This window comes from Tetrahymena thermophila (assembly GCF_000189635.1).
Source record: "Tetrahymena thermophila SB210 genomic scaffold scf_8254389, whole genome shotgun sequence".
NCBI classification, from domain to species: domain Eukaryota; phylum Ciliophora; class Oligohymenophorea; order Hymenostomatida; family Tetrahymenidae; genus Tetrahymena; species Tetrahymena thermophila.
In genome coordinates, this window is record NW_002476172.1 from 1 (window position 1) to 26,054 (window position 26,054).

At 21.8% G+C, this 26,054-nt stretch overlaps 9 protein-coding genes across 9 annotated transcripts; 3 read left to right on the forward strand and 6 right to left on the reverse strand. All coding sequences in view use genetic code 6, as the record gives it.

Moving 5' to 3' along the window:
- Positions 1-152: 152 nt before the first annotated feature.
- TTHERM_000994059 (oxalate/formate antiporter protein) lies at positions 153-1,638 on the reverse strand (the record flags this gene model as incomplete). The annotated part of the gene is made up of 5 exons (XM_012800068.1): positions 153-273; positions 525-614; positions 866-955; positions 1,493-1,542; positions 1,600-1,638. The coding sequence occupies 5 exons, from the start codon at positions 1,636-1,638 to the stop codon at positions 153-155; spliced, it is 390 nt and encodes a 129-aa protein (XP_012655522.1).
- A 1,261-nt stretch (positions 1,639-2,899) lies between these two features.
- On the forward strand, positions 2,900-5,480 carry TTHERM_00994060 (AMP-dependent synthetase/ligase; the record flags this gene model as incomplete). The annotated part of the gene is made up of 4 exons (XM_001024255.3): positions 2,900-3,452; positions 3,806-4,229; positions 4,326-5,089; positions 5,146-5,480. 4 exons carry the CDS (start codon positions 2,900-2,902, stop codon positions 5,478-5,480), a joined length of 2,076 nt encoding a protein of 691 aa, XP_001024255.1.
- Positions 5,481-6,044: 564 nt separating this feature from the next.
- TTHERM_00994080 (septin protein) lies at positions 6,045-8,433 on the reverse strand (the record flags this gene model as incomplete). Its single annotated transcript, XM_001024256.2, has 9 exons — positions 6,045-6,300; positions 6,362-6,489; positions 6,561-6,764; positions 7,079-7,156; positions 7,209-7,388; positions 7,450-7,524; positions 7,695-8,182; positions 8,261-8,314; positions 8,370-8,433. 9 exons carry the CDS (start codon positions 8,431-8,433, stop codon positions 6,045-6,047), a joined length of 1,527 nt encoding a protein of 508 aa, XP_001024256.2.
- Positions 8,434-9,720: 1,287 nt separating this feature from the next.
- TTHERM_00994090 (hypothetical protein) lies at positions 9,721-12,699 on the reverse strand (the record flags this gene model as incomplete). Its single annotated transcript, XM_001024257.2, has 4 exons — positions 9,721-9,725; positions 9,779-11,479; positions 11,605-11,963; positions 12,062-12,699. 4 exons carry the CDS (start codon positions 12,697-12,699, stop codon positions 9,721-9,723), a joined length of 2,703 nt encoding a protein of 900 aa, XP_001024257.2.
- Positions 12,700-13,748: 1,049 nt separating this feature from the next.
- Positions 13,749-16,853, reverse strand: TTHERM_00994100 (hypothetical protein; the record flags this gene model as incomplete). Its single annotated transcript, XM_001024258.3, has 4 exons — positions 13,749-14,136; positions 14,194-15,569; positions 16,201-16,323; positions 16,410-16,853. 4 exons carry the CDS (start codon positions 16,851-16,853, stop codon positions 13,749-13,751), a joined length of 2,331 nt encoding a protein of 776 aa, XP_001024258.2.
- Positions 16,854-18,543: 1,690 nt separating this feature from the next.
- Positions 18,544-18,937, forward strand: TTHERM_00994110 (hypothetical protein; the record flags this gene model as incomplete). The annotated part of the gene is made up of 2 exons (XM_001024259.1): positions 18,544-18,595; positions 18,732-18,937. 2 exons carry the CDS (start codon positions 18,544-18,546, stop codon positions 18,935-18,937), a joined length of 258 nt encoding a protein of 85 aa, XP_001024259.1.
- Positions 18,938-19,539: 602 nt separating this feature from the next.
- TTHERM_000994111 (transmembrane protein, putative) lies at positions 19,540-21,132 on the reverse strand (the record flags this gene model as incomplete). The annotated part of the gene is made up of 1 exon (XM_012800069.1): positions 19,540-21,132. Exon 1 carries the CDS (start codon positions 21,082-21,084, stop codon positions 19,540-19,542), a length of 1,545 nt encoding a protein of 514 aa, XP_012655523.1. The 5' UTR covers positions 21,085-21,132.
- Positions 21,133-21,723: 591 nt separating this feature from the next.
- Positions 21,724-24,501, reverse strand: TTHERM_00994120 (hypothetical protein; the record flags this gene model as incomplete). The annotated part of the gene is made up of 18 exons (XM_001024260.2): positions 21,724-21,919; positions 21,987-22,061; positions 22,119-22,232; positions 22,294-22,383; positions 22,436-22,546; positions 22,594-22,683; positions 22,744-22,842; positions 22,897-22,986; positions 23,033-23,122; positions 23,193-23,282; positions 23,337-23,426; positions 23,481-23,570; positions 23,634-23,726; positions 23,779-23,868; positions 23,925-23,971; positions 24,025-24,059; positions 24,121-24,213; positions 24,282-24,501. The coding sequence occupies 18 exons, from the start codon at positions 24,499-24,501 to the stop codon at positions 21,724-21,726; spliced, it is 1,803 nt and encodes a 600-aa protein (XP_001024260.2).
- A 384-nt stretch (positions 24,502-24,885) lies between these two features.
- On the forward strand, positions 24,886-25,704 carry TTHERM_00994130 (zinc finger, C3HC4 type (RING finger) protein; the record flags this gene model as incomplete). The annotated part of the gene is made up of 1 exon (XM_001024261.2): positions 24,886-25,704. The coding sequence occupies one exon, from the start codon at positions 24,886-24,888 to the stop codon at positions 25,702-25,704; it is 819 nt and encodes a 272-aa protein (XP_001024261.2).
- Positions 25,705-26,054: the final 350 nt, after the last annotated feature.

The window sequence follows — 26,054 nt, forward strand, 5'->3', positions numbered from 1 at the left end:
ATGAAATAATAAGAAATAAATAATAAAAGCAAAAGTTGAAAATAAAATGATGAGCTAAATTAACAAAGAAAAAACAAAAAAAAGCAAGCACAATAAAAAGAAAAAGAAAAAAGAGCTTTATTGTTTTTAATTAGTTTTTATAATTAAACATATCACAATCCAAAACAAATAAACTATTTTTACAGAAGGTCAAGTGTCAAATTTGAGAGATTAATGCAATTTGCTAAAGCAGAACCTAAGCCTGATGCACCAATTGCACCAATTTAATTTCCACTTTTTAAATATTGAAGAAAAAATATATCATTAAATAGTTAATTAGAAGGAAAAAATGAAGAAAAAATATGAAATAATAAGAAATAAATAATAAAAGCAAAAGTTGAAAATAAAATGATGAGCTAAATTAACAAAGAAAGAACAAAAAAAAGCAAGCACAATAAAAAGAAAAAGAAAAAAGAGCTTTATTGTTTTTAATTAGTTTTTATAATTAAAAATATCACAATCCAAAACAAATAAACTATTTTTACTAAAGGTAAAGTGTCAAATTTGAGAGATTAATGCAATTTGCTAAAGCAGAACCTAAGCCTGATGCACCAATTGCACCAATTTAATTTTTGCTTTTTAAATATTGAAGAAAAAATATATCATTAAATAGTTAATTAGAAGGAAAAAATGAAGAAAAAATATGAAATAATAAGAAATAAATAATAAAAGCAAAAGTTGAAAATAAAATGATGAGCTAAATTAACAAAGAAAAAACAAAAAAAAGCAAGCACAATAAAAAGAAAAAGAAAAAAGAGCTTTATTGTTTTTAATTAGTTTTTATAATTAAACATATCACAATCCAAAACAAATAAACTATTTTTACCCAAGGTCAAGTGTCAAATTTGAGAGATTAATGCAATTTGCTAAAGCAGAACCTAAGCCTGATGCACCTTCATCACCAATTTAATTAAACCTTTTTAAATATTGAAGAAATAATATATCATTAAATAGTTAATTAGAAGGAAAAAATGAAGAAAGATATAAATTAAATAGGTATTTCACTTTTGTTAATTAGGAGGAAAAAATGAAGAAAAAAATGAAATAATAAAATTAATTAAAAATTAATAAAATTAACAAAGAATGAAAAAATAAGAAACCATAAAAAAAAGTAAAAGGAAAATAAATCAAATAAATTAAAAGAACTTTAATGTTTTAAATTAACTTTTATAATTAAAAATATTACAATATAAAACAAATTAATAGCTTTTATTAAGTGTAAGTTTTAATAGCAAAAAATGAAGAAAATATATCAAATAATAAAAAATGAATTATAAATAAATAATTAAAAATTTAAATGAAAATTAAGTTAAAATATAAAAAATTTTAGTTTTATCATCAATAAATAATGATGATAATTTGTATAATAAAAATTATTTATTTAAATAAATTGAAATTTAAATATATAAAAAATATTAATAATAATAAAAGTAATTTTTTTAATTAAATATACCTCAGAATAATATCGAGAACCTAATGAGATAAAAGTGAAGAGCTTTAAAACTTTTTTTATTAATTTATATAAATTTAAAGGATTTTAATTAAAAAGCTAATAATTACTTCTTCCAAATTATAATATTCTTTAATCTATTATATCATTTATTTATTTTTTCAAAAATATTGAAAAGCAATTTATGAAATTTAATTAATTAATTAATAAATAAATAATAAATGGTTAAAAAGAACAAATAAATATAATAATTAATTAATTAATTGTCAAATATTAATTTATATATTTGGTTTTATGAAGAGATAACAGAAGATTAATTTAACATTCACTATTTAAAATTAATATTTGAATTTAAACATATACTTAAAAATATATATAGTAGGAATTAGAGATGGCCAGTTATTTATTTAGCCATATTTGAAAAAAACCTGTAGTTAATGTTCTTAAATATTATAAAAATAATGTTTATAAGTAGATTTTTCTGTTTTAGCTCTGTAATTTTAGGAATATTTGTAATATTGCTAATTGCAGATTTTTTTTTTTGTAATAGAGAAATAAATAGTGATAGCCTATAACTATTTATCTTTCTAATAGAAATTAATATAATATTAAATAAATTTATATAATAGTATTTTATATATCTATTTTCTTTAAATATTTTAATTAAATTTTATTAAAAAAATAAAAATAAAAAAAATGGAAAATTATAAGTGTTAACATAATCTGGCCTTAATATGTTAGGAGGTATGATATATATATTTTTTATTTATTTGATAATGATCACTAATATTTTATTAATTCTGATAATAAAGTTTATCGAATTGATTAAATTCATTTTATTAAAAGAATATAAAGGTTTAAAATAAAACAAAATTTTTTTTAATAATAATTTAAAACAAAATATTAATGCAGATAAAAAATTTATAATCTTTATGATAAATGTTTTTATCTGTAAAAGAGCCCTTTGCTTAATTTATAAATTGGTCATTAGATATAAAGAAAGCTTTAAGCTTATCTTACAACCTTATTATAAATTTTACATAATTATTAATTAAAAGATTTACTTATTAATTAATTTACAATTGAAAAATATTAATAATGCGATTGATTACAACACAAACTTTTAAAAAATGTGTATTTAAAATATGATATGACTACGAGGATTTGACTTTTATTAAAACAAAAATTTTAGCTTGCGATTCATATTAACTTGCATGACTAAAAATTAGTTTGTGAGTTATTTAATTAATTAGTTAGTTAGTTAATCAAATAAATTAAATTCAATTTAAGAATTATCATAGTATTTTACAGATACACATAAATAAATAGGAAAATTAGGCAATTAACCAATAAAAATCAATACATAGTATACCTAAAATAGTTTTAAAGAAAAGTTAGAGCAATATAAATATGAATATAGGTTAGTATAACAAATTATACAATGAATCAGTTTAAGAAAAGAGTAAAGAATAATTTTGGTAAAAAGCTGCTGAAAATCTACATTGGTTTAAAAAACCTAGCAAAATATTAGATAAGAGCTAACCTCCATTTTACAGGTGGTATTCTGATGGAGAAATTAATATTTGTTACAATGCAATAGATAGACACTAAGCATAACATGGAAATAAGACTGCCTTGATTTGGGAGAGCCCTTCTCTGAAATCTTCAGTTTAGAGCGAAACATATACCTATAAGTAATTATATGAAAATGTAGCTAAATTAGCTTGGGTACTTAAGTAATTTGGTGTAAAAAAAGGAGATAGGGTTATAATTTATTTACCCAATGTTCCAGAAGCCGTTTTTTCTATGTTAGCATGCTCTAGGATAGGAGCCATACACGTTGTAGTGTATGGAGGATATCCAGCAAAAGAATTAGCAGGAAGAATAATTGAATGTCAACCAAAGCTCATTATAACTGCATCTGCTGGTATTGAAAGAGGCGATAAAATTATATATTACAAAGGTAAAATGATGGATTGATTTATTCAAATATCTATCATAATTCTTAACTTTTGAAATCTTTAGAAAATTAAAATAGAATATCTAGCCATCAAAAGATAAATCAAATAATTCAAAACAAAAAAACAAAATTTTAAAACTTAAATGTATAAAATGAGCTATGTTAAACAGCTTAAGCAAATTAATCTAAATACTTAAAAATAAAATATGCTAGAATCAAACCATAAATAAATTAAAATGGTTTCTTTAAAGATAATTTAAATAAAGCTATTTTATGAGTGATATAAAACATAAATGAATATTTTATCTACTGAATATATTTTAATTAATTTTTCAATTAAATATTTTAAAAAATAGGAATAGTTGATGCTGCACTTGAAATGAGTGGATAACACAACTTGATTAGTTTAATAGTTCAAAGAGATATTCACATGACATCAAACTTTGTTTTAAAAAGGGATTATGATTATTATACTGCATTAAAAATTGCATAATTAGAAACTGAATGTGAGCACATGAACTCTAATGATCCTTTATATATTTTGTTTTCTTCAGGAGAAAATCATCCTAAAGGTATTGTGCATGATCATGCTGGTACTGCAGTATATTGCGATTGGCAAATGAAACATATTCTTGATATTGGTTCTAATGATACTCTATTTTCAGCAACAGACGTAGGCTGGATAGTAGGACACATTTTCATGATATATGGAGCTTTTATCAAAGGTGCTACAACAATATTATATGAAGGAAGGTCTACTGGAACACCAGATAATATTCAGTAACTTTTAAAGATTATTAATTTATTTTATTTTTTATTTAATTATTTAAATATTTTTGCGATTATACTCTATAAAATTTTTATAAATTAAAAAAGATTCTGGAGAATAATTGATAAATATAATGTAAAGTGCTTGTTTACAAACCCTACAAGTATTAGAGAAATTAGAAAGGAAGATCCCAACGGAATGAATACTAAGAAATTCAAATTAACTTCTCTATAAAGTGTCCACACAACAGGAGAGCACACAGATTAAGAAACTTCTGAATATCTAAAGAAGCACATAAATAAAAACTTGTTTATAAACAACATTTACATTTAATAGGAGATAGGAGGAGCAATATCAGCAAATTACCCTTAAAGCTTTTAATCATTTTAAGATAAGCCAGGTAGCGTTACAATGCCATGTCCTAGCTTTGAAGTGCACATTTTAGATAATTAAAATAAAAAAATAGAAGAAGCCAATAAGCTTGGTAAAGTATGCTTGAAAACACCTCTTCCTCCTCCATTTATGCTTAGTCTTTTTAACAATGATGAAATCTTTATGAAAAAGTATTTAGGAGACTCTCCTGGTTATTACACAACAGGTGATGCCGGTTTCTTTGACGAGGATAGCTATCTTTGGGTTGTAGGGCGTATTGATGATATAATAAAAACAGGAGGTAAAAAGCTTTCTATGTCATCAGTAGAATAAGTATTATAATCAGCTCCAGAAATTGTGAATGCCGCCGTTGTTTCTAAATACGATGAAACTCTTGGTGAAGTTCCAGTTGGTTTTGTAGTAATTGAAAAAGGAAAGCTAATTAAAAACAAATAATAATTCCTAAGTCAGCTAGTAGATTTAGTAGATGTTGAAATAGGTAAAAAAAATGCTTAATTAGTAAATCTTATTTATTTAATTATTAATATTAAATAGGAAGCTATGCTAATTTTAAATAAGTCATAATAGTTCCAAGATTACCCCAAACTAGAAATGGAGAAATCCTAAGAAGTTTATTGAAAAAAATAATAAATGAGGAGAATTATAAAATACCTCCTTCAATAGAAGATGAATCCGTAGTGGAAGAAATCAAAAATGCTATTTAAGAGAGTGAAAAAAAAATATAAAAAGTTCTATCTCCTATTAATACTAAAATAAAAAATTTCACTTAAGATATCGACTAAATCGAGTCTCCATCTTATAAGAGACGTTATAGTAAAAAAGATAGTGATAATTCATTTAAAGGCTTAACTTTAAAATTAATGAAATGAATGAAAGCAATTAAAAATTTATTAATATTCTTTTCAATTTATATATATATGTTTAATGAAAGTAAATTTATTAAATACTGATTATTTTTTAAACAAATAAAGTAATTAATTAATTAATATTATGTCGAAAAAATTATATTTTCGAATTATTTTTATTATTTTAATTTATTTACTAAAAATAATAGAATACCTTAAACTACTTTTATAGATATTTCATTTTTTAAAATCAAAAAACAAACAAATTATTTATTTTTATAAAAAATGCACCGACCGGGAATCGAACCCGGGTCAAAGCGATGGCAACGCTCTATTCTACCACTAAACCATCGGTGCTTTCGGTGATAGTCTTGATTCAGATTTATTTATTTTTGTTGTAAGCGCATTTATAACAATAGTTGAATAAATTAACATGAATATATGTAATGATCATTTTTATAAAAAATAAATTGAATATTTATAAATATTTTGAAAATTAATTATCAATTAATAAGTAAATTGAAGTATGCAAGCAATGAAGTTAGTGGAGTAAGTAAGCAAGTTATTTAGTTACTTAACTAGTTATTATCAGTTTTTTTAGAATTTTGTATAAATGTATGCTGCTGCTGCAGAAAATAACCCAGCAAATAATATCCCTTTTTCTATTTTATTTTCTTTTTCTTTTATTTTTTATTATTTCTTTTTTTAATTGAAATAACTATTTTGGTAAACATCAGCCAATTTAATGAGTTTTGTGCTAAAATAACCAATAAGTGAAGTATAAAGAAGCATAAAATCCGAATGCTCAGGATTTTTTATATCACATATTCCCCATTTGTATTCCCTGATTTTAATAAATAAAAAAATTTAAGAATATATTGAATTATTTAAAACAAACCATATACCTTCCATAAAATACTTGATTTTCTGATTTTTAAATTTATTTTATAGAAGAGATAATCAAAAACGGAGGAACAGAACCAAAAGGACTTTTAAGTAGTTTATTAAGCTTTTCAGGCTGATCTTAAAAGACCTAAATAATTTTATAAATATAAAATATTATATTTTTTATTAAAGATAAAGCATTGATGCATGAATGCATACCTCTTATGGATCAAAGAAAAAAATTTTATTTTGATCTGCATCATTTCTCAACTATTTTTTATATTATTTCACTTCTTCTGGAGTATATGAATCACCTCTAGCTAGTATAGGAATAATAGAGACATATTCTTACAATTTTTTTAAGTTATCTAGGTCTACTTTATTTATTCTAGGTCCACACAAAAAATATAAGCATCCATGAACCTTTATTATTGGTAAGATAAATCAATAACTAAATTTGTATTTTTATCCATTCATAAATGTATGTTATATCAGCTAAAGTTTTTCAATCAAATGATTTATTCTTTATAAAATTAACTTCTGAATAAATAGAACATAAATATAAAAATGTTCACAATCAATAGTAATAGTGACTATGATATGACTAAAAAATTAAATGAAAAGATAAGAACACTAAGGAATGCAGATAAATGAATCATAATAATAAAAAATTTAAATTAAATAATTTTAAAAGAATCAGATTTAAAATATTTTAAAAATACAATCATATAAATTACTCTTTAGTCTTAGATTTCTTATTACTTTGACGCATCTTTATTATCTTACTCTTTTTTTACTTGTTTGAATTTTTCGAACTTTTAAAATAAAATATAAATTTAATCAAGAAATTTTAACATAAGAAATTACTTTTGAAGTAATATATCCAATTATTTTTTGCTGCCACTAAGCTATTTATGTATCTGCATCATATCCAGGAGTATCAATCATATTTAAATTCAAAGTTATTCCATTTTCTTTTCTCACTGCCTTTTTCTCTATTATATCAATAGTGGTTGGTCGTATTTCATTATTTAATTTTTCGAATTTCTATTTAAAAATAATATTTAATGATCAGATACCGAAACAAATCTTTAAAGAAAGCACTTACCTCATTTAAAAAAGCTTCTATAAAGGTCGATTTTCCTATTCCAGTTTTGCCTATGACAATTATATTTAGACTTATCTTTTAGTTTTAAAAGTTAGTTTTTAAAAATTCAAATCAGTGAAATGAATAAAGCAATTAAGTAAATAATATCAAATGAGTGAGATAGATATATAGATAGATGAGTGGAATTCGTTATTATTTTATAATTTTATAAGCTTAACTTTATTCAACTTAACAAATTTACTTACTGTCTTTTTTAGTTCTTATTCTTTCATTCTAATATGAGCTTAGATTTCAGAAGAATATATGTATTTTGAAGACTCTATATTTTAATTTATGTTTAGATTCTAATTATTGTTCACTTCCAAATTCACATTTCTGATATTTCTTTCATGTTGACTTGATGCTTCTTTTATTTTTTCTTCAATACTTTATTCAGATGATGATTCATCTTTAGGGGAGCTGCCCACAACATACTCTGACACAAGAGAAGGTTCCTCTTTTCTCATTTCATATTGTTGAAACATTTTATTTCTTTATTTATCTTCATCTTCAGGAGTTTTTGTTTCTTCTCCTTCTTCTTCATTTTCAATTTAAGCGTGTATCATCCTAGTTTATGGGATATCACTTTTAACTCTATCAATGTTTGTTTTTTCTAAATTTCCATTCTTATTCCAATCATAAAAGCTATCATCATCATTGGCATTATTATTTTCTGCTTCACTGGAGGCTTGATCTAAATTTATTTTTAAATAATTATTTTTTATATGATTTATTTCAACGAGCTAAGTTGGTTTATAAACTTAATGATTACCAAAACTTTTAGATATTTTAGAAGCTTACTATTAAACATCTGATTTCTTCTTTTCTTTAAAAGACTTAGATTAACTAAAGAAATATTTGTAAAAATTTAACTATATTACTATGGTCTCCGTAGCTATTCATATCACATCTATTGTTCTCCTAAATATTTTTATTACCTTTCATTTCTTTTGATTTAGTAAAATGATTAATCTATTTTACAACTAAGTTTTGAGTCTAAAAAATTTAATAGAATAATAATCAATATTTTGCAGACTATCTACAAAATTAATAAGAGGGATTTCTATCGTATAAAAATTACAATCTATTTCTTCACCTTTAGAGAGCAAAAAATCGTCAGAAATCTTATTTGAACTAATATTCAACTTTTTACAACATTCTATTTTAGTAACTTGATTTAACTAAAAGAATATTCTTCCTATGCTTTCTGTCTTAAGAATACACCATAAAATCATTTTCAATAGCTGATGAAAAAAACCTTTCAAATTTTGATATTAATTTATTACTGATAGAAAATAAACTATAAATAATTAGATTATTGTTATCTGATCATATTATAGTGAAATCAAGTTATTTATTCGTTTGCCAAAACTCAAAAAGAGAAATTATTGAAGAAGTAATATTCATTTATCATTTTTTGAAAATTTAATAATATATGAATAGATGCTTCGTTATATAAAAATAAAATAAACTACTTGATTAATAAATTAAATTTATTCTAAAGAAAACCATGATTTGATTTTAAAAAATAATAATTGTATTTAAATTATATAAAATTAATTTTTTTAAAATTTTCATAATAATTTTAAAGAAATAAAATCTTTAATAAAAAGCTAGAAATTTGGTAACAACAAAATAAAAGAATAATTTTAAGTATTTTGATAAATTTATATTGCTAATTAACTAATCAAAGCTAGCATAAAATTATTTTTATATTATAAGATGAATTTAATATTATATAGGAGTCAGTCATATAATATAAAAATAATTTAATAAATTTTAAGAAATAATAACACTAAAATATAAAATAAAATTACGAAATATGTGACATTAATTGTAAAATTATAAGTTTTTTTCTGATAATAATATCAATAAATTAATTTTTTTCATTCTTTTATGTTGAGAAATTAATAATTATCAATAGTCACATTTTTTGTAAAATTATAAGCTGTTTTAAATTGACAATATTATCAATAAATTGATTTTTTTCATTCCATTATGTTGATAAATTATTAATTAATTTGGTTATTATCTATAATATTTTAATTACATAAAGATAGATTATAAATAAGAATTTTATAGGAAATTATAAGAATGAGTTTTTAATATTAATTACTAATATTATCATAAAAATTTATTAAAGTAAAGTAAGTATTTTAATGGAAATTATTTTTCGATATGTGTTTTTATGAGTTTAAATGTTGTTTTCTTGCAAGTGAATAATTTCTATTCTCAGTCTTTTAATTAAATAATTTAAATATATTTTTTTTAAAGAAAAAAGTAAATTTACCTTAAATTTAAATTTAAAGGTTGTTTAGATTTATAGAGGGTATTAAATATTTGTTGCCTTCTTTCTTGTGCTTCTGATCTATTATTCTTTTCTTTAAATCGCTCTTTGCTTCTTATGGTGTATCTACTCCTACCAGTATAGGTTATTTTTAATTTTATTTAGGGAATTTTATTGGCAGTTTAGTGATATCTTAAGTAATAGTTTTTATTTTTTTTTCTAGATATGATGATTTAACTTCAGTCGTTAAAGATCTTTTATCTAACCCTCTTGAATCTTATTATATATCATATTCATCTAATATAGAATTAGATTCTGGCTAACTAGGAACGGTATTTATTCTTTAACTAGGCTTATATTAATATTCTTCACAATTAAATTTATCTACTGTGTTTGCATTTATAATATTTTTTTCCTATGAATAAGAATAACTTTTAGAATAAGATGTAAAATCACAAGATCTCCTATTTATTTAAAGCTTATAATATTAGCTCAAAGAAATTGGTTGTGTTTACTCTTCCTTCCCAGGAGATTAATTCTCTTATGTTTAAACTTTTCTAGAAGATGAATATGCAAAGTTATCTAAAGACTGCCTAAAACTATTTTTAGTATTGCTAAATTAGTTTGTTTAGTTCATTATTATTTTTTACTGTGAATTAAATAAAATTTCTTTATTTGCACCACAAGGTGAAGAGAGTAAAGAATTAACTACTTTGCAAGGAATAACATTTTTAAATGTTAAAATTTCTTAGTTTGGAAACTCGTTGTGTTACTCAACCTAACTATTGTAGTTAGTCGCATTTTAATATGACTCTACTTTAGATTCACTTAGTTTTTTTCTCCTAAAAACAATTTTAGGCTGCTATTTCGGAGGCTTGCTGACCACATTTTAGTTTCTAGATAAAATATTGTGAATCTCCTAAAGTTAGTTTTAGTTTTCATTCTAATTAATAGTAGAATATCTAAATAAATTGCTTTCCTCTTGTATTTCTTTCTAAATAATTTAACTGTCTTAGAGTTTACTTGATTTCCTATATGGGTTTGGTTCTCTTGTCTATTATCTTTTTTCATCATCAATAGTCATTGTAATAAAATTATCTAAGTCATTCTAACTAACTATCAAATCATGAATTTACTCTCCTTCCAAACTTGTTTCTTTAAATTATTGTCTATCAGTAGAAAATTCATCATTTTTGTTTAAACTTGTTTATTTTTCTTTGATATTATCTTCATATTGTTTTTTTTATTCCATCAGCTTCTTGTGCAATTAATTTAGCTATTTCACTTTTTGAATTAAACCATCTAAGCTTTTCATAAATTAATTTTTATTTTATTATTACTAGCTAACCATCTCATTCTCTTAAAATTAACTTTATTCCTACTCCAATTATTAATAGTTATTCTAAATATTTTCTACTTTTTCTAAATTTTTTATTTGCATTTAAATCAAATTTTGTTGAAATTATTTCTACTCCTCTTTTAAATCATTGATTTACTTAATATCTTCATTTATTTAAACTACTTTTTCTCCAAAAATATTATTAAATTACTCTTAAAGTGTTTAAATATCAGCTTTTTATCCAATTTAGCTACAAATAGAATCCATATCAAATTTTATCCTATCAAATTTATTCTCCAATTCCTTTAATTCTTATTGCTTTTTTTCAGCTTCTAGACTTATATACCCTGATTCTTAGCTTTATTCTTTATATTAAGAGAAAAAAATATTTAATTTTCTAAGCTCGCCATAAATTTTAAAATAATTTAAAAAAAAAATTTTAGTTAAAGTTAAATGTTTTAGAGTAAATAATGTAAATATTTTTAATTACAACTAATTATGGTGCTTTACTAAGACTCAAAAGAAATTATTTTTTCTTGCATTTAATTTTAAAATGAATCTATTTTTTATTCAATCTAAGCTTTGAATGTGTTTTCAAAAACATTATTTATGGATTCATTAAAGAAGTTAGCAAGGTCTTATTTAATTTTTTTACTATATTCGTAGAGAGTATTTTAGTTTTCTTCTATTTTCAATAGTTTTTCACCTATCTAAGAAGAAATCTGCTACTAAATTTTTTAAGTAATGTCTTATTTTATTTATGAAAGCTAATTTAATTTAGAAAGTGTGACTTATGGAGAATTTATATGTTATTTTTTTATCTATTGATCTGTGAGCTAAGATATTTTTCTAATAGAATTATTTTTTAAAATATAGAAATTAATAAATTAAATTATTGAGTTTGTGAACGAAATGCAAAATCAAATTTTAAAGTAGTGTTGATTTACTATTCGTTAGAATTCACAAAATATCTCAAGTGATCAAGAGCGTTAGATTATTCTTTCATTATTTCCTACTTGAAATTTGCAAGTATTTCTTAAATTATCTTCGTTTGCTAATCTTTTTCAGACTAAATATTTATCTATGGCATTACTTCCTCGTCTTAGAATGACAATAAATGGATTCTATTCTAATTAAAAGATTAAACATTAAGGCTTTGGTTGACCTAATTAAAGCTATTATCAGTTTAGACATAATCATAAATTTGAGTACTAAAAGTTCTGTGTCTTTTGTAATTTTGAACTGATGCAGTAGCTGGATTTTATTTTGAAGTATTTGAGTAATTTTCTTCAAAAATCTTCTTCTTTTATTAAGAAGAGCGTAAATACATCGCATTTCTGTTACTATCAAAGGACTAATTTATTTACAAATTACTAAGACTAATGTCTTTAGTTTAGTGATTTTGATCATATGATCTTGTATTACTATTTTAAAAATTCTAATTTTATTCATCCCTCTTTTCTCTTAAAGGTATTTCCTCGAAATTTTCTAAAAACTTAGGAATACTCTAAGGTGGTCTGTGAATAAGTCTTGAATTAACAATCAAGCTAGTTGTCGATTAGTTAGGCAGAATATTTTCAGCCATAGCAATTAATTTTCTATGTAATTATTTGCAACAAATTAATTAAATTTTCTTATCTATTTTCAACGAACTAATTCAATTACAAATTTAATATCCTAGTTTCTTATTAAGATTACTATCAATTCTTTTTAGATATTTATGTAGTTTTTAGATTTCTAAAAATTTAATCTATTGCATATTTAATTTATTTTTTTTAAATTTTAAAAATTTTTTATTTTTTTTGGATTATAAAATCATTTATTTGTTTAGATATTATTTTAAATATTAATTTAAATAGAATTAATATTAAAAAAAGTATATTTGATAATAAAAAAACAAAATTTTAATGTATTAATAATTCATTTATTTTAAATTTTAAGTTAAAAGAGAAATGCAACACTAAAGCAAAAAAAGAAAAATCATTTTAAAGTAATAATTTTAAATTAAATTATTTAGATTTAAAATTAAAAATTTTTTATTTAAATTATTAATCTAATTAATTAAGTAATATCTCTTTGTTAACATTTAAATTTATTATATTCTATAATATTATTTATTAAATTCGTATGAAATTTCAATAAATTAATATACCCCAAAACATGCATATAAAACACCTGTTATAAGTTGTTTAAAGTAATATTATTATGGCTATGAATTTATTTTAATGTATAAAAATTAACTTGACCTGCTAACTGAAATAAGAGACTTTATGGTAATTGTAATGAATTTATTTTAATGTATAAAAATTAACTTGACATTTCATAAAAATAAATAAAATTTTACAAAAATAGTTGTATAAAATTTTTAAACGGAAACTATATTTATAAAAATTAAATATGAAGGAATTAACACTAAATTAAATATAGAGATTTAAATATTTTTAATCTAATTAATTATAAAATTTAAAAAAGAATAGTGTTTTTTTATTATCATATTCTAATGGTTTTAATTTGGATGGTAACTATTGTTAGTTATTGAGTTAATTGCTTAAGTAGATTTTGATAGTTATGTTATTATTTAGGAAGCTATTTTTTTAATAAGAATTTATTTAGATAATTTATTACATTGTTGCTTCATAATATTACAGTCAATATTTTATTTAAAATTTAAAATACATCTTTATTATCATTAGCGTAATCGCTGTTATAATTTTAGTAAGAGTCGATGTTTTATTCTAACTTTTCGTTGCTTTTATTAAATGAGTTGGCTAATATGTTCATTATTAAGATATCAAAAATATTTTTGTCAATTGTTGAATTAGAATCATCAGCTTAGGAGAAATCTGACATGCTGGCGATTCTGGTTTCTTCATTTGTAACTCTGTTTAAAGTCTTTTCAAAGTATTCCTCTGCTTCTTGATAGGAATCTAATTCCATTTTATTCAATCCTTTCATAAACCAGATGTATTTAAAGTCAATAAGTAATTTTCCTTTGGCTTAAAATTTTTCTAAGTAATCCAATCTAAAATAAAAAAATGATTTAAATAAAAATAAAAATTATTAAGAAATTAATTAATACCTTTTAATACTAGTCTCAAAGTAGCCTAGTTTATAAGTTATCAAACTTTAAGCAAAAACTAATATTTAATAGTAATTATTTCTTGGGAAATGGTAGGTGTTTTTATGATGAGCTTAGTAAATTCTATTTGAGTTGACAAAAAGAATTTTGGCTTAACTTAGATCTTTTTCTTGAATGTATGAAAGACTTAATAAAGCATAAATTAAAGATTAGTATAACAAAATCACATCAGGGTTTTTACAAGTTTTCAAAGCCAATTAGAGTTACTTTAAAGATTATTTGGTATTTAAATTACGGAAACAAAGAAAAGTATGATAAATTCTATAAATGATTTCAAGTTCATGTAATTGTTCGTCTTCACACTGCTATTCGAATAGAGAAAGGCAATGGTCAACATATTAATATTTTTATTTATCTTTGAAGTTTTCATAGATATAATTGTTTAGTTTATTGACTACTATTTATAATTATTCATTATTCAAATAAGTAGTTCCATTTTCAAACAATTTAAAATAGAATTAGATGTTTGTTTATAGGTCTTGTTCTGTTAAATAAAAGGTATTTAGAGTGTCAACTTAGTCTTCAGAAATATCAACAAGAGTATCTTTCATTAAATCTTCGTAATTTTATCTTAAGTGATTCAAGAAATCTAACATATTTGTTTGGTCATTAACCTACTTTAAGAACTTAATTAAGTTATTAGATTAAACGAATTTATTTGTATTGCTATATCCACAAAAGATGTCACTCACTTTTTGAATTTGGTTTTACCATATAAAATTAAATTTATCTTGTGGATCTATGAAGTTGTTAAGTTGCACAAAGTATTTATGTAAATAAGCTCCAGATGCTGATTAACTGCTGCTTAGAGAAAGACTAATTTAGTCTAAATCAATTTCCCTCAAGCAAACTTAGTTGCTGTGAGAAAGAAGCACGAATTAAACCAAATTCAAAGCCATCTTCATAATTTAAATCTCTGTGAGCAAATTTAAAGTAATAAGATCCTTCAATCTAAAGTTACCCATTTCGTAAAATATGGTTAAATCTTTTTCATTGACACTTAACAGATTTGAAATAAAAACTTTAAGATTCTTGCAACACTTAAAGCTCTTACTTGAGTCAACCTCATTATGCAAATTGTTGATTTACTTAAATTTCTTTTATATGATTACACTATTTGTTTGCAAGCTATAATATTAATTAACTTCATATCCATCTCTTTGATATGAACCTAGCAGAACATATTCTTTATTATTGAACTAAAATTCATCTGAGCTTCTTTGCATTAAAAATCTTCTGTTATCTTGAAAATATGATAAAATAGCATTAGGACTTCCCTCTAAATAGCTTGGATCGTCTACTCTGCTGCTTACCCTCTTTTTATAACAATCGTAATTTAGAAATAATTAAAATGGAATATTTGAAGAAAATAAATTTTGTTTGTATAATTTTTGTTAGAAAAGCAAATCAAAAAGTATCTATTTATTTATTGAAATGATATGCTAAGAAATCTTATAAAATCTTGAAGTAAAAAGAAGATTGTTGAGTTTTAAATTAAAAAAAGTATTTTTTATTTAATGAAAGAATGGTTGGTTTTTGATGAATAAGAAATTCATGTACCTAATCTAATCTTATAAAATAGAACAAACAAAGAAAAAAATAAAAGAAATTTAAAAAATTGAAACAAAATTTAGGAAATAAATTCCCAAAAATATATATTAGGCGTTTTTAATAAATCTTGAGTAGTAAAATTTTGTTTAATTAAACGATTGGGTATTTTTGATACAGTAGGATATAATGCAGCAGATAAGCAAATTAAGAGTTTTAATTCATCTATTAAAATTATAGATATATAAACCGAACCATTTGCGAATTTTAACTTGCTGAATGAGGTTCTTTTAAAAGCGATATTTTTAAAACACTCTCAAGCAAGTAAATGGATATTTTATGTTGAAATTTTTGCTATTAAATTTATTTGTAATATAAACTATAATTTATATTTTGTACATTTAGTGCTTATGAGTTATTCTAATTTATTTGATGATGATTTTAATGTATTGGAGTGTCATCATTTTTGAGTTTGCTCAAATCAATATAAAGCATCTCCAATCTATTTTCTGACTACATTTGCTAAATTATAGCAGAAATTTTTATAAAATAAATAAATTATAAATGAGAAACTGAAATCCTTTTAGATCTTCAAAAATATTTTATACCTTGCAATCTAATAAGACCTCAGCTTATTCAGTTGGAAGAGTTTCTAACTTAAAATCTGATATTCCTTGCTCTGTTGTTTCTTGAATGTTTACTCTATTTGCGTTTTCGATTCTGTTTGGAGTTGGAGACTAGCTTTCAAGAGTTGGGGTTGGATTCAATGTGCTTAATCTTCCATCCTATTTAAATATCAACAATATTTTTATATCATTCTATGAAATGGCTTTAAAATTATTATTCGCTTTGTACTTCAAAAAAATATTTTCAATACCAATCAAATTTATTTGTTTAAAAAACCCAAAAATTACTTCATCTTGCATATTTTAATTGCTATAATGAGAATTCGCAGCTATGAGCTTTCTTCTTTTGGCATCATCTAACGTAAAACTTTATTCTTTTTATTGATTTATATCATTTCTTTCACTACAGCAAAGCGCATTCCCCATTTTCGTTAGTTTTAGTTTACCTTATAATATATATAAATATTTTTTTTTTTAATTAGATGAATCTACTTTTTTAATTTTGAATGCGCAATTTACAAACAATTATTTATTTATTATACAAAATTTATTGATTTAAATCTAATTTATATTTTATTAAGATTTGCTTTCACTTTATTTATTCCTTTTTGTCTTAATAAATAAATTCTTTTCTAATTTAAGTAATTCTTTACGACTCAAAATTTTCTAACTATTACCATAGAATTATTTTTAGCATGAATAAACATATGATGCAATTAATTATATCATTGAATGAATGTTCTTATTTACTAAATGATTAATAATTTTTAACTATAGAAGAATAAGTGCTTTATGCAATAGGTTTACTTGTAATATTTCTAAAACAATTTAATATTCTAAAAAGTTTTAAGGGAAAAAAACAAAATTTTTAAATGAGAAGGAAGTAATAAAAATTTTTAAAAAAAAACTAAATATCTTTTTAATAATTAAGGAAATAAATAATTTATATTCATTAATTATATAAATCAAACAATAAATGACTTGGGTTTATTGGTATAAATTATTTAATATTTTTATAAAATGCCATAATTTGAAAGTTATTCACGGTTATTTAAATAAGCTGTTCATTTAATATATCATTTTTGATTTTGTTAATTTTGAATACATTATGGTTGTATTGCTGAGTTGTTATTAATAAATGTTCAGCTTCATTCATTTTTTCGATAGGGCAAACCAAATCTACCTAAAAAGAATTTTCTAAAACTAGTATTTGTCTTAGATATCCTAATAAATTAATGTTTAGCTCGTTTTTAAAGAATTAATTAGATATTTATATTTTTTATTCTGCTTAATTTTATGTTTTATTTAATGTTAAATAAATTTACTAATCTTAACTATAAATAGATAACATAGTGCTATTTTATGAATATTTATAAGCAAAAGCCATTAATTTTTGTAAAGTCTTCACATTTTATCCAAATTAATTTGAATTCAATTCTTCAATATTGTCTATATTAACATTGACATCTAACTCATAATTTTAAGTAAATCTGTCTTATAAGGCTTCATATTGTTCATCATTTATGATAAATCTCTCTGAATTTAAATACAATTTTGTAGATACTCTTTCATGTTTAACCAATTTATAGTATAAGTTAATTCCAAGTAAGTAAAATTATGGTATACTCAAAGCAAAATACACATAAAATACCTTGTCTAATTGAATAATTAAGGGAAAGCAAGAGAGCTTAACAATAAAGAAAACAACTATATTAATTTACTAAACAGCAAGTCTCAAAATCTACTCCCAGCTTGGTAATTTAAATTTTTTACAGTTTTTTGGAAATGTTTAAAAGTTATTTGTATTTATCTAAAATATGTAAGAAAATATACTTATTTGTATATCTTCCTACCTTTCTTCGATGCGTCTTTAATATCTAAATAACCAAAAATCTAAAACTCCTACTAAAGAATTAATTATCACCAGACTAATGCAAATATATTTTTAATAAAGTATTGTTTGAACAAACAGGTAGTAAAAGCAAAAATTTGAGAACATTGAGAATATCCTTGTGAATGTTTGATCAGGTACTGAAAGTTATGAATCCATAACTTAATTAATAATTTGAATCCACATAATAGTAAAATTTATAAAAATCATAATTATGTAATAGCAATGAGTAATATTTCTGTTTAAATCAGAAAGCAAATATATATTAACCACCAAGGTAGGTATTGTTAAAAATAACAGCTATTTAAGCAGCTTATTGGATGTATTTTTGATGAACTTATAATTAAAATACCATTCACATTAAAAAATAAATCCTATAAGTTAAATTATAAAATATTCACATTTCACTTTAGATTTTTATGATGGTAAAGATAGTATTTTAGATATTATCCAAGTCCATATAATAGCAAATAGAGCTTTTGTCTCTCCTTCTTAGCTGAGTAATTAAAATTCATAAATGCTCATTGATGAAATAATAACACTTGATAATATTCCTTAAAATATCATGAAATCTTTTTAGCTATAACACATTTTTCTTTTTGAAACTATTAACTTTTGATAAAAATATTAATTTTTTTCTTTAAATAATTTGTTATGATTTTAAGAATTTTTTGTTTTTAGAGTTATTTATTGTCTATTTAATATGATAGAATTTAAACTTTAGATATCAGAATTTATTAAGATATAGAAAAGAAAAGTAAAATCAATTATATAGCTTATTAAAATAGAAAGAAGGCATTTCTATTATCTACCAACTATTTATCTAACTAACTTATTTGCTTGCTATTTATTTATATGAATAAAACTGTTTAAAAAATTAAAACATAAATAAAAAAATATTTTCTAATTTTTATTTTTTTCAATATCATAAAAAATATATTTATTGCCAATAATATTACTCAAAATAATTAAAGCATATAAATTCTGATTATTTTAATTTAATCTTACTTTATAATCAGTATTTATATATCTTTCTATGTAACATTTTAAATAATTTGCAATTAAAAATTTCAAATAATCTATATACTAAAATTTCAAAATGACTTAATTAAAAGTTTAAGGAGTAGCTTCAATGGACTATATAAAATTAGAGTGAATTAATAAAACAAACTTTTAAAAAGAAATATCTTTGTTTTTTTTAAGAAAATAAATAATTTATATTCATTCGTTATATAAATCAAACAATAAATGACTTGGGTTTATTGGTATAAATTATTTAATATTTTTATAAAATGCCATAATTTGAAAGTTATTCGCGGTTATTTAAATAAGCTGTTCATTTAATATATCATTTTTGATTTTGTTAACTGTGAATACATTATGATTGTATTGCTGAGTTGTTATTAGTAAATGTTCAGCTTCATTCATTTTTTGGATAGGGCAAACCAAATCTACCTAATAAGAATTGTCTAAAACAAGTATTTGTCTTAGATATCCTAATAAATTAATGTTTAGATTGTTTTTAAAGAATTAATTAGAAACCTGTATTTTTTATTCTCCTTCAATTAGTGTTTTATTCAATGTTAAATAAATTTATAATTACTAATCTTAACTTTGAATAGATAGCATAGCGCTATTTAATGAATATTTGTAAGCAAAAGCCATGAATTTTTGTAAAGTCTTCACATTTTCTCCAAACTAATATGAATTCAATTCTTCAATATTGTTTATGTTAATCATGACATCTAACTCATAATTATAAGTAAATCTGTCTTTTAAAGCTTCGTATAATTAGTTATTTATGATAAATTTGTCTTAGTTCAAACACAATTTTGCGGATACTCTTTCATGTTTAACCAATTTATAGTATAAGTTAATTCCAAGTAAATAAAATTATGGGATGCTCAAAGCAAAATACACATAAAATGCTTTGTCTAGTTGAATGATTAAAGGAAAGCAAGTAAGCTTAACAATAAAGAAAACAATTATATTAATTTACTAAACAGCAAGTCTCAAAATCTACTCCCAACTTGGTAAATTTAAGTTTCTACAGTTTTTAGGAAATGTTTAAAAGTTATTTATATTTATCTAGAATATGTAAGAAAATATATTTATTTGTATATCTTCCTACCACTCTTCGATGCGTCTTTAATATCTAAAAAACCAAAAATCTAAAACTCCTACTAAAGCATTTATTATCATGAGACTTATGCAAATATATTATTAATAAAATATTGTTTGAACAAACAGGTAGTAAAAGCAAAAATTGGAGAACATTGAGAATATCCTTGTGAATGTTTGATCAGGTACTGAAAGTTATGAATCCATAACTTAATAAATAATTTGAAGCCACAAAATAGTAAAAGTCATAAAAATCATAATTATGTAATAGCAATGCGTAATATTTCTGTTTAAATCAGAAAGCAAATATATATTAACCACCAAGGTAGGTATTGTTATAAATAGCAGCTATTTAAGCAGCCTATTGATTGTATTTTTAGTGTCCTGATAGTTGAAATACCACTCACATTAAAAAATAAATCCTAGAAGTTAAATCATCAATTCTTCACACTTTATTCTACATTTTTATGATGGTAAAGATAGTATTTTAGATATAATCCAAGTCCATATAATAGCATACAGAGCTTTTGTCTCTCCTTCTTAGCTGAGTAATATAAATTCATAAATATTCATTGATGAAATAATAACACTTGCTATTATTCCTGTAAACACCAAGAAATCTTATTAGCTTATGCTTAAACACATTTTTCTTTTTGAAACTATTAAACTTTTTATGAAAATATTAATTTTTTTCTAATAACTAATTGATTTTGACTTTAAGAATTTTTAGTTTATACAGTAATAAATTGTCTATTTAATATGATAGAATTGAAACTTTCTATATCAGAATTTATTAAGATATATAAAAGAAAAGTAAAATCAATTATATATCGCTTATTAAAATAGAAAGAAGATCTTTCTATATCTACCAACTATTTCTCTAACGTATTTACTTGCTATTTATCTTTTATCTAAATTAAAACTGTTTTACAAATTAAAAGTCTTAGAAATTTCATCATTAAATATTTATTTTCAAAAAATAAAATGATTAAATAAAAATTCATTTTTTCAATTAAATGGTTAAATATTTATTTTCTAATATTAAATCATTAAATAGTTATTTATTGTCAAATATAATACTCAAAACAACTTAAGCATATAAATTCTAATTAATTTAATTTAATCATACTTTATAATTTGCATTTATTATTCTTTCAAAAAAACATTTTAAATATTTTACAATTAAACAATAATTTTATCAAAATTTTATTTACTATTTAACTAATATTCTACGATTTACAAAAAAGAAAAAATATAATAAATATAATTAATTTATATTTCGAGTCAAAGTATTTAGGAGCGCACAAGTCTTTTTGCTTTTTTGAAAGTCTAAATCTTACAAAATTGATTGTACCAAACACACTATTACCTAAAATAATAATCCTAAGCTTCGCTTATTTATAATTTTATATAATTAAGATGCTCTAGTTATTTTATTTATTTTTTAATCTCATTAATTTGCTAGCATGAACTGCTCTAACTATTTTTTATTATTTTGAAATTGATATAAAAAATATATAAATAAATAAATAAATAAATAAATATACTTCCTAGAAATAGAAATTTGCTTCAACAATCTACATTTGCAAACTGAGCTCATAAACTAATAAAACTCATTGTTACTATTTTTTATTTAAAATGAAATCTGTATTATCAGTTTAATTAATACTAATATATACACTAAACTTTGGTTAATAGGATTAGATGCATTTAATAGCAAAATCATTAACTTTTAGCAATTGCTTATGGAGTTTCCAATTTGTATTAATGATTCACTGGTGATGTTATTGTTTCTATTATATATTACAAAATATTAAAATATTTATTTAGATATAATATTTTATTTGCAATTACTATAAATTCAAGTTTAGTAACTGTAAATTTATAAGTTTTGAGATTCCTTTTGCTAGTTCTTCTATTCCAATCGAATTAATCCTGTTATAGCTTTTATTAATTTTATTGAGAAAATGAAATATTATTTTGAAGAGGAATATACTATTTTCCACAGTTGTAGTTACTGAAATTTAATGTTAAATTAGTTAAATTATCAATTTCTTTCAATCCCAGCGAAAAGTTAGCTAATCCTTAACCATCTATTTAACTAGCTCTAATAAAATAAAATTAAAATTAAACATTTAAAAATAAAAAAATTACTTAAAATCCATTTCAAGCTGAGATAATTGTTAGCATTTAGCTAGTTCTTGGCCTAAACTCAATAAACCTTATTAGTTTATTTTGCTTGCACTTTTTAACAATTAAGTTAATTTTAAATTATAATTGCTGTTAAAATAAATAAATAGATACAATAGATCCAAATTTAGTGTCTTCAGAGTTTAGAAGATTTATTTTTTTTCTTTGAGTGAAGCCTATTCTTAATTTTTATTTTCGCTTGTTTAAAGCTGGCTTTATATAAAGTATTAAAGTTATACGAATAAATTTTATATTATTTATTTTTACTAAAAATCAGTTGTAATATTTTAAATGCTGCAACTATTCGCTAGAACCTTTCCTAATTCACTTAAACTATAGTCATCTAATTTATTTCCTCTAAAAAAATTAAAATTTTTATCCTTTAAAATGTAAAATTAATTACGAGATAATTAAAATCAAGGTCTTTAAAGTTGACGATAACGCTATTCCTTGTGCAAGTTGTTTCAAAGAGTTCTGATCGAATTTATTTCGGCTTTAATTTAAACATTTAAAAAATAAATTTAAATAGAATTGAAACATCATCAATAAATAAGTAAATCAACCTTAATTGTAAATGCAAAAAGTTAAGCTTTTAACACTCTTTAAGATAAATAGAAAATTAACTTAAGTCATTAACACCAATATTATTATCCCTTTTGATTAAAAAATAATTAATTTATTTATTTTTTAAATATTTGATTTTTTACTGAAGATAAAGAGTTAGCATTTCTAATTAGCTTGACTTGCTTATCCCTTCTATAATAGATGAAAGGCCATCCGATCCTATATCATTTTCTCTTTGATTGATTATATGTAAGTAAAGGTATTATGGAAATAAAGAAAAAATTTACTATAAACCTAATGTTATTTTACAAAGATTTTAGCATTTTGATATTTTTTAACCTAAAACAGTAGCTCCTTCTTTTTTTATGTTCGTTTTCCTTATTTTATGAATGTAAATATTATTAAATAATATTAATATAAGAATATCAATAAAAACGTACATCAATTCTAAATAAATTTCTCTGATAAATTAACATTTAGAAATTGCATCTGCGAGCTATTCACATCCTTTATATTTAAAGAAAGTGCACAATCTAATAAAATTAATTAATTTTAATATTCTCTCAAGAAAAAGAACATATTTACGTTAAGTCAATGTTAAGAGTAGAAAGATTAAAGCATTTGCTTATTTAATTTCCTAAATCAAGGCAGTCTTACTATCCCATGCTAATACAACTTTAAAAAAGATTTTATTTAATACTTATAAATTTAAAATCTATTTAATTAATTACTCTTTAATTTGAAGATTTCTAATAAGATTAGATGTTTCTTCAGTGATCTAATATAAAATTAGTCTTTGTTTTTAATATTTACTTTATTTAATATTTTTACTTAGTCTAATTAAAATATTTTTCTCAGGTTTTCAACTTTATATTAAAATTAGGAATTAACTTGAGATTATTTACACATAAAATGTAAAAAATTTACATTATTTTTTTTCATAGTAATACAAAGCAAAATTTTCAACTTAAGACACCTTGTAAGCTACTTGAGAGTCTACTAAATCAGATGAATTCAATTCTATTTTATTATTTAAGTTTATTTTTTAAAAATTTTTAAGTATTTTTATAAAATCTTAATTAATTAACTCATTTGATCTGATTCAAAAAGACATATTTTTAAATAAATTGGAGCATCTGAATTATCTATTATTAAAGTTACAGAATGAGAGTCGTTGTCGTAATAATAAACTTTTGTTTATTCCTTAAATTATTTTAATGCATTTTAAAGTAAGTTTAATAAAATTTATTTATTAATCATGCATTCAAAATTTATTTATGAAAGTATTTCAATAGCTTTATCATCCATTTTTTTTTAGACCTATTTTTGTGTAAATTATTTTTGTTCTATTAAGCTAAAATGTGTAAATGATTAAATTATTACTTTACTATTGAAATATAATTAGATAAGAAAATAGATTAAATAATTTCTAATTATTTAAATTTTTAAATATCATATATAATAATAACAACTAACATTCTAATAAATATTTTTTGCTAGAATCAACAAAAAAGTTAAGAAAAAAATTATGTTTTAAAATTTTCTAATTTAAAATAATGATCAGATTTTATATAAATTAATTAATTAATTAGTAATACTTTCTTTATAATATTAAAAATTTAAGTTTTTTGAGTAAACACTTTCAAAACAAGATCTAAATAGTATAAACCTAAGCAGTGTCCTAACTAAGCGATGGGGTGTTTAGATAATCCAAGAGGTTAGATCATCTTTGAGATAATTATATCTTTATTTGTGTTGGTAATTCTCTTGGCTGGTTCAATAACATTCGTTGTAATATAAGATTATGAATTAGCTTTTTAAATTGGAAGTATAGTCCTTTTGTATACTTCTTCTTCAGCATTATCTCTTATTTATAGAGCGAGATCGATCAATTTAATAACTCATGAAAATTTAAGAAAATTAAAGTTCTCTATTTACTTTTTAACATTCCTTTAGGTTGTCTGTTTATTGTTTTTCGTAGTCATTATTAGTTACTGCTCAGTAGAATTAATCTTTTCTCTTAATATATGGAATGAATTCAATGATATCATTCTCTAAAATAATTTCTCAGGAAATCTTACCTTCTATTGGATTTTTTTGCCTATACATTTATACTACATGATAATTACAATAAAATTAAAGAAGCTCTTAAATTCGCAAGTAGGTTAAATGAACTCACCTCTACTTAGTGAGAACTAAATCGATGGCTAAGTTTATATCAAAACAGAAAGCGTTTTAAGCATGGATGTTCCTAACGAGTTCAAGTATGACAACACTTGCTCTATATGTTAAGAAGATATCTAGAGTGGTAAAATAGTTTCATTCGAATGTAATCACATTTTTCATAGCTAATGTATCCGCTAATGGTTAAAAACTAAGAAGAATACATGTCCTAACTGCAGAGTATCAATTAGTATCTCCCTTAGATAATCAAATGTAGAAACTTTTGTTTAGCAAAGCCTGTAAAATAACAGTGAAATTTAAAATATTTAAATCTAGTCTTAATAATGAACAGAATAATATTTCAAAATATATATCTATTATAATATTTAATTTTTACTATATATAATAATGTAGATTATTTTACCCTTTAATTCTTTATCAATTTACAAAATATTAAATAGAATCAATGCATTTATACTTCTACACAATAAAGTAATTATGATTCTGTCTGTCTCAATGAAAAAATCTTATAACATCTACTTACTTGATTTTTTATTTTGTTTAAAATTTTTTATTTTATTTTTAAAAATATTATTATTAAAATTAAATTTATTCCAAACTCTAAAAAACCATTTTAAAAAAAAATCATTTAATTATTTCAAATCAAAAAATTACTTTAAAAAAATATTTTACTAAAA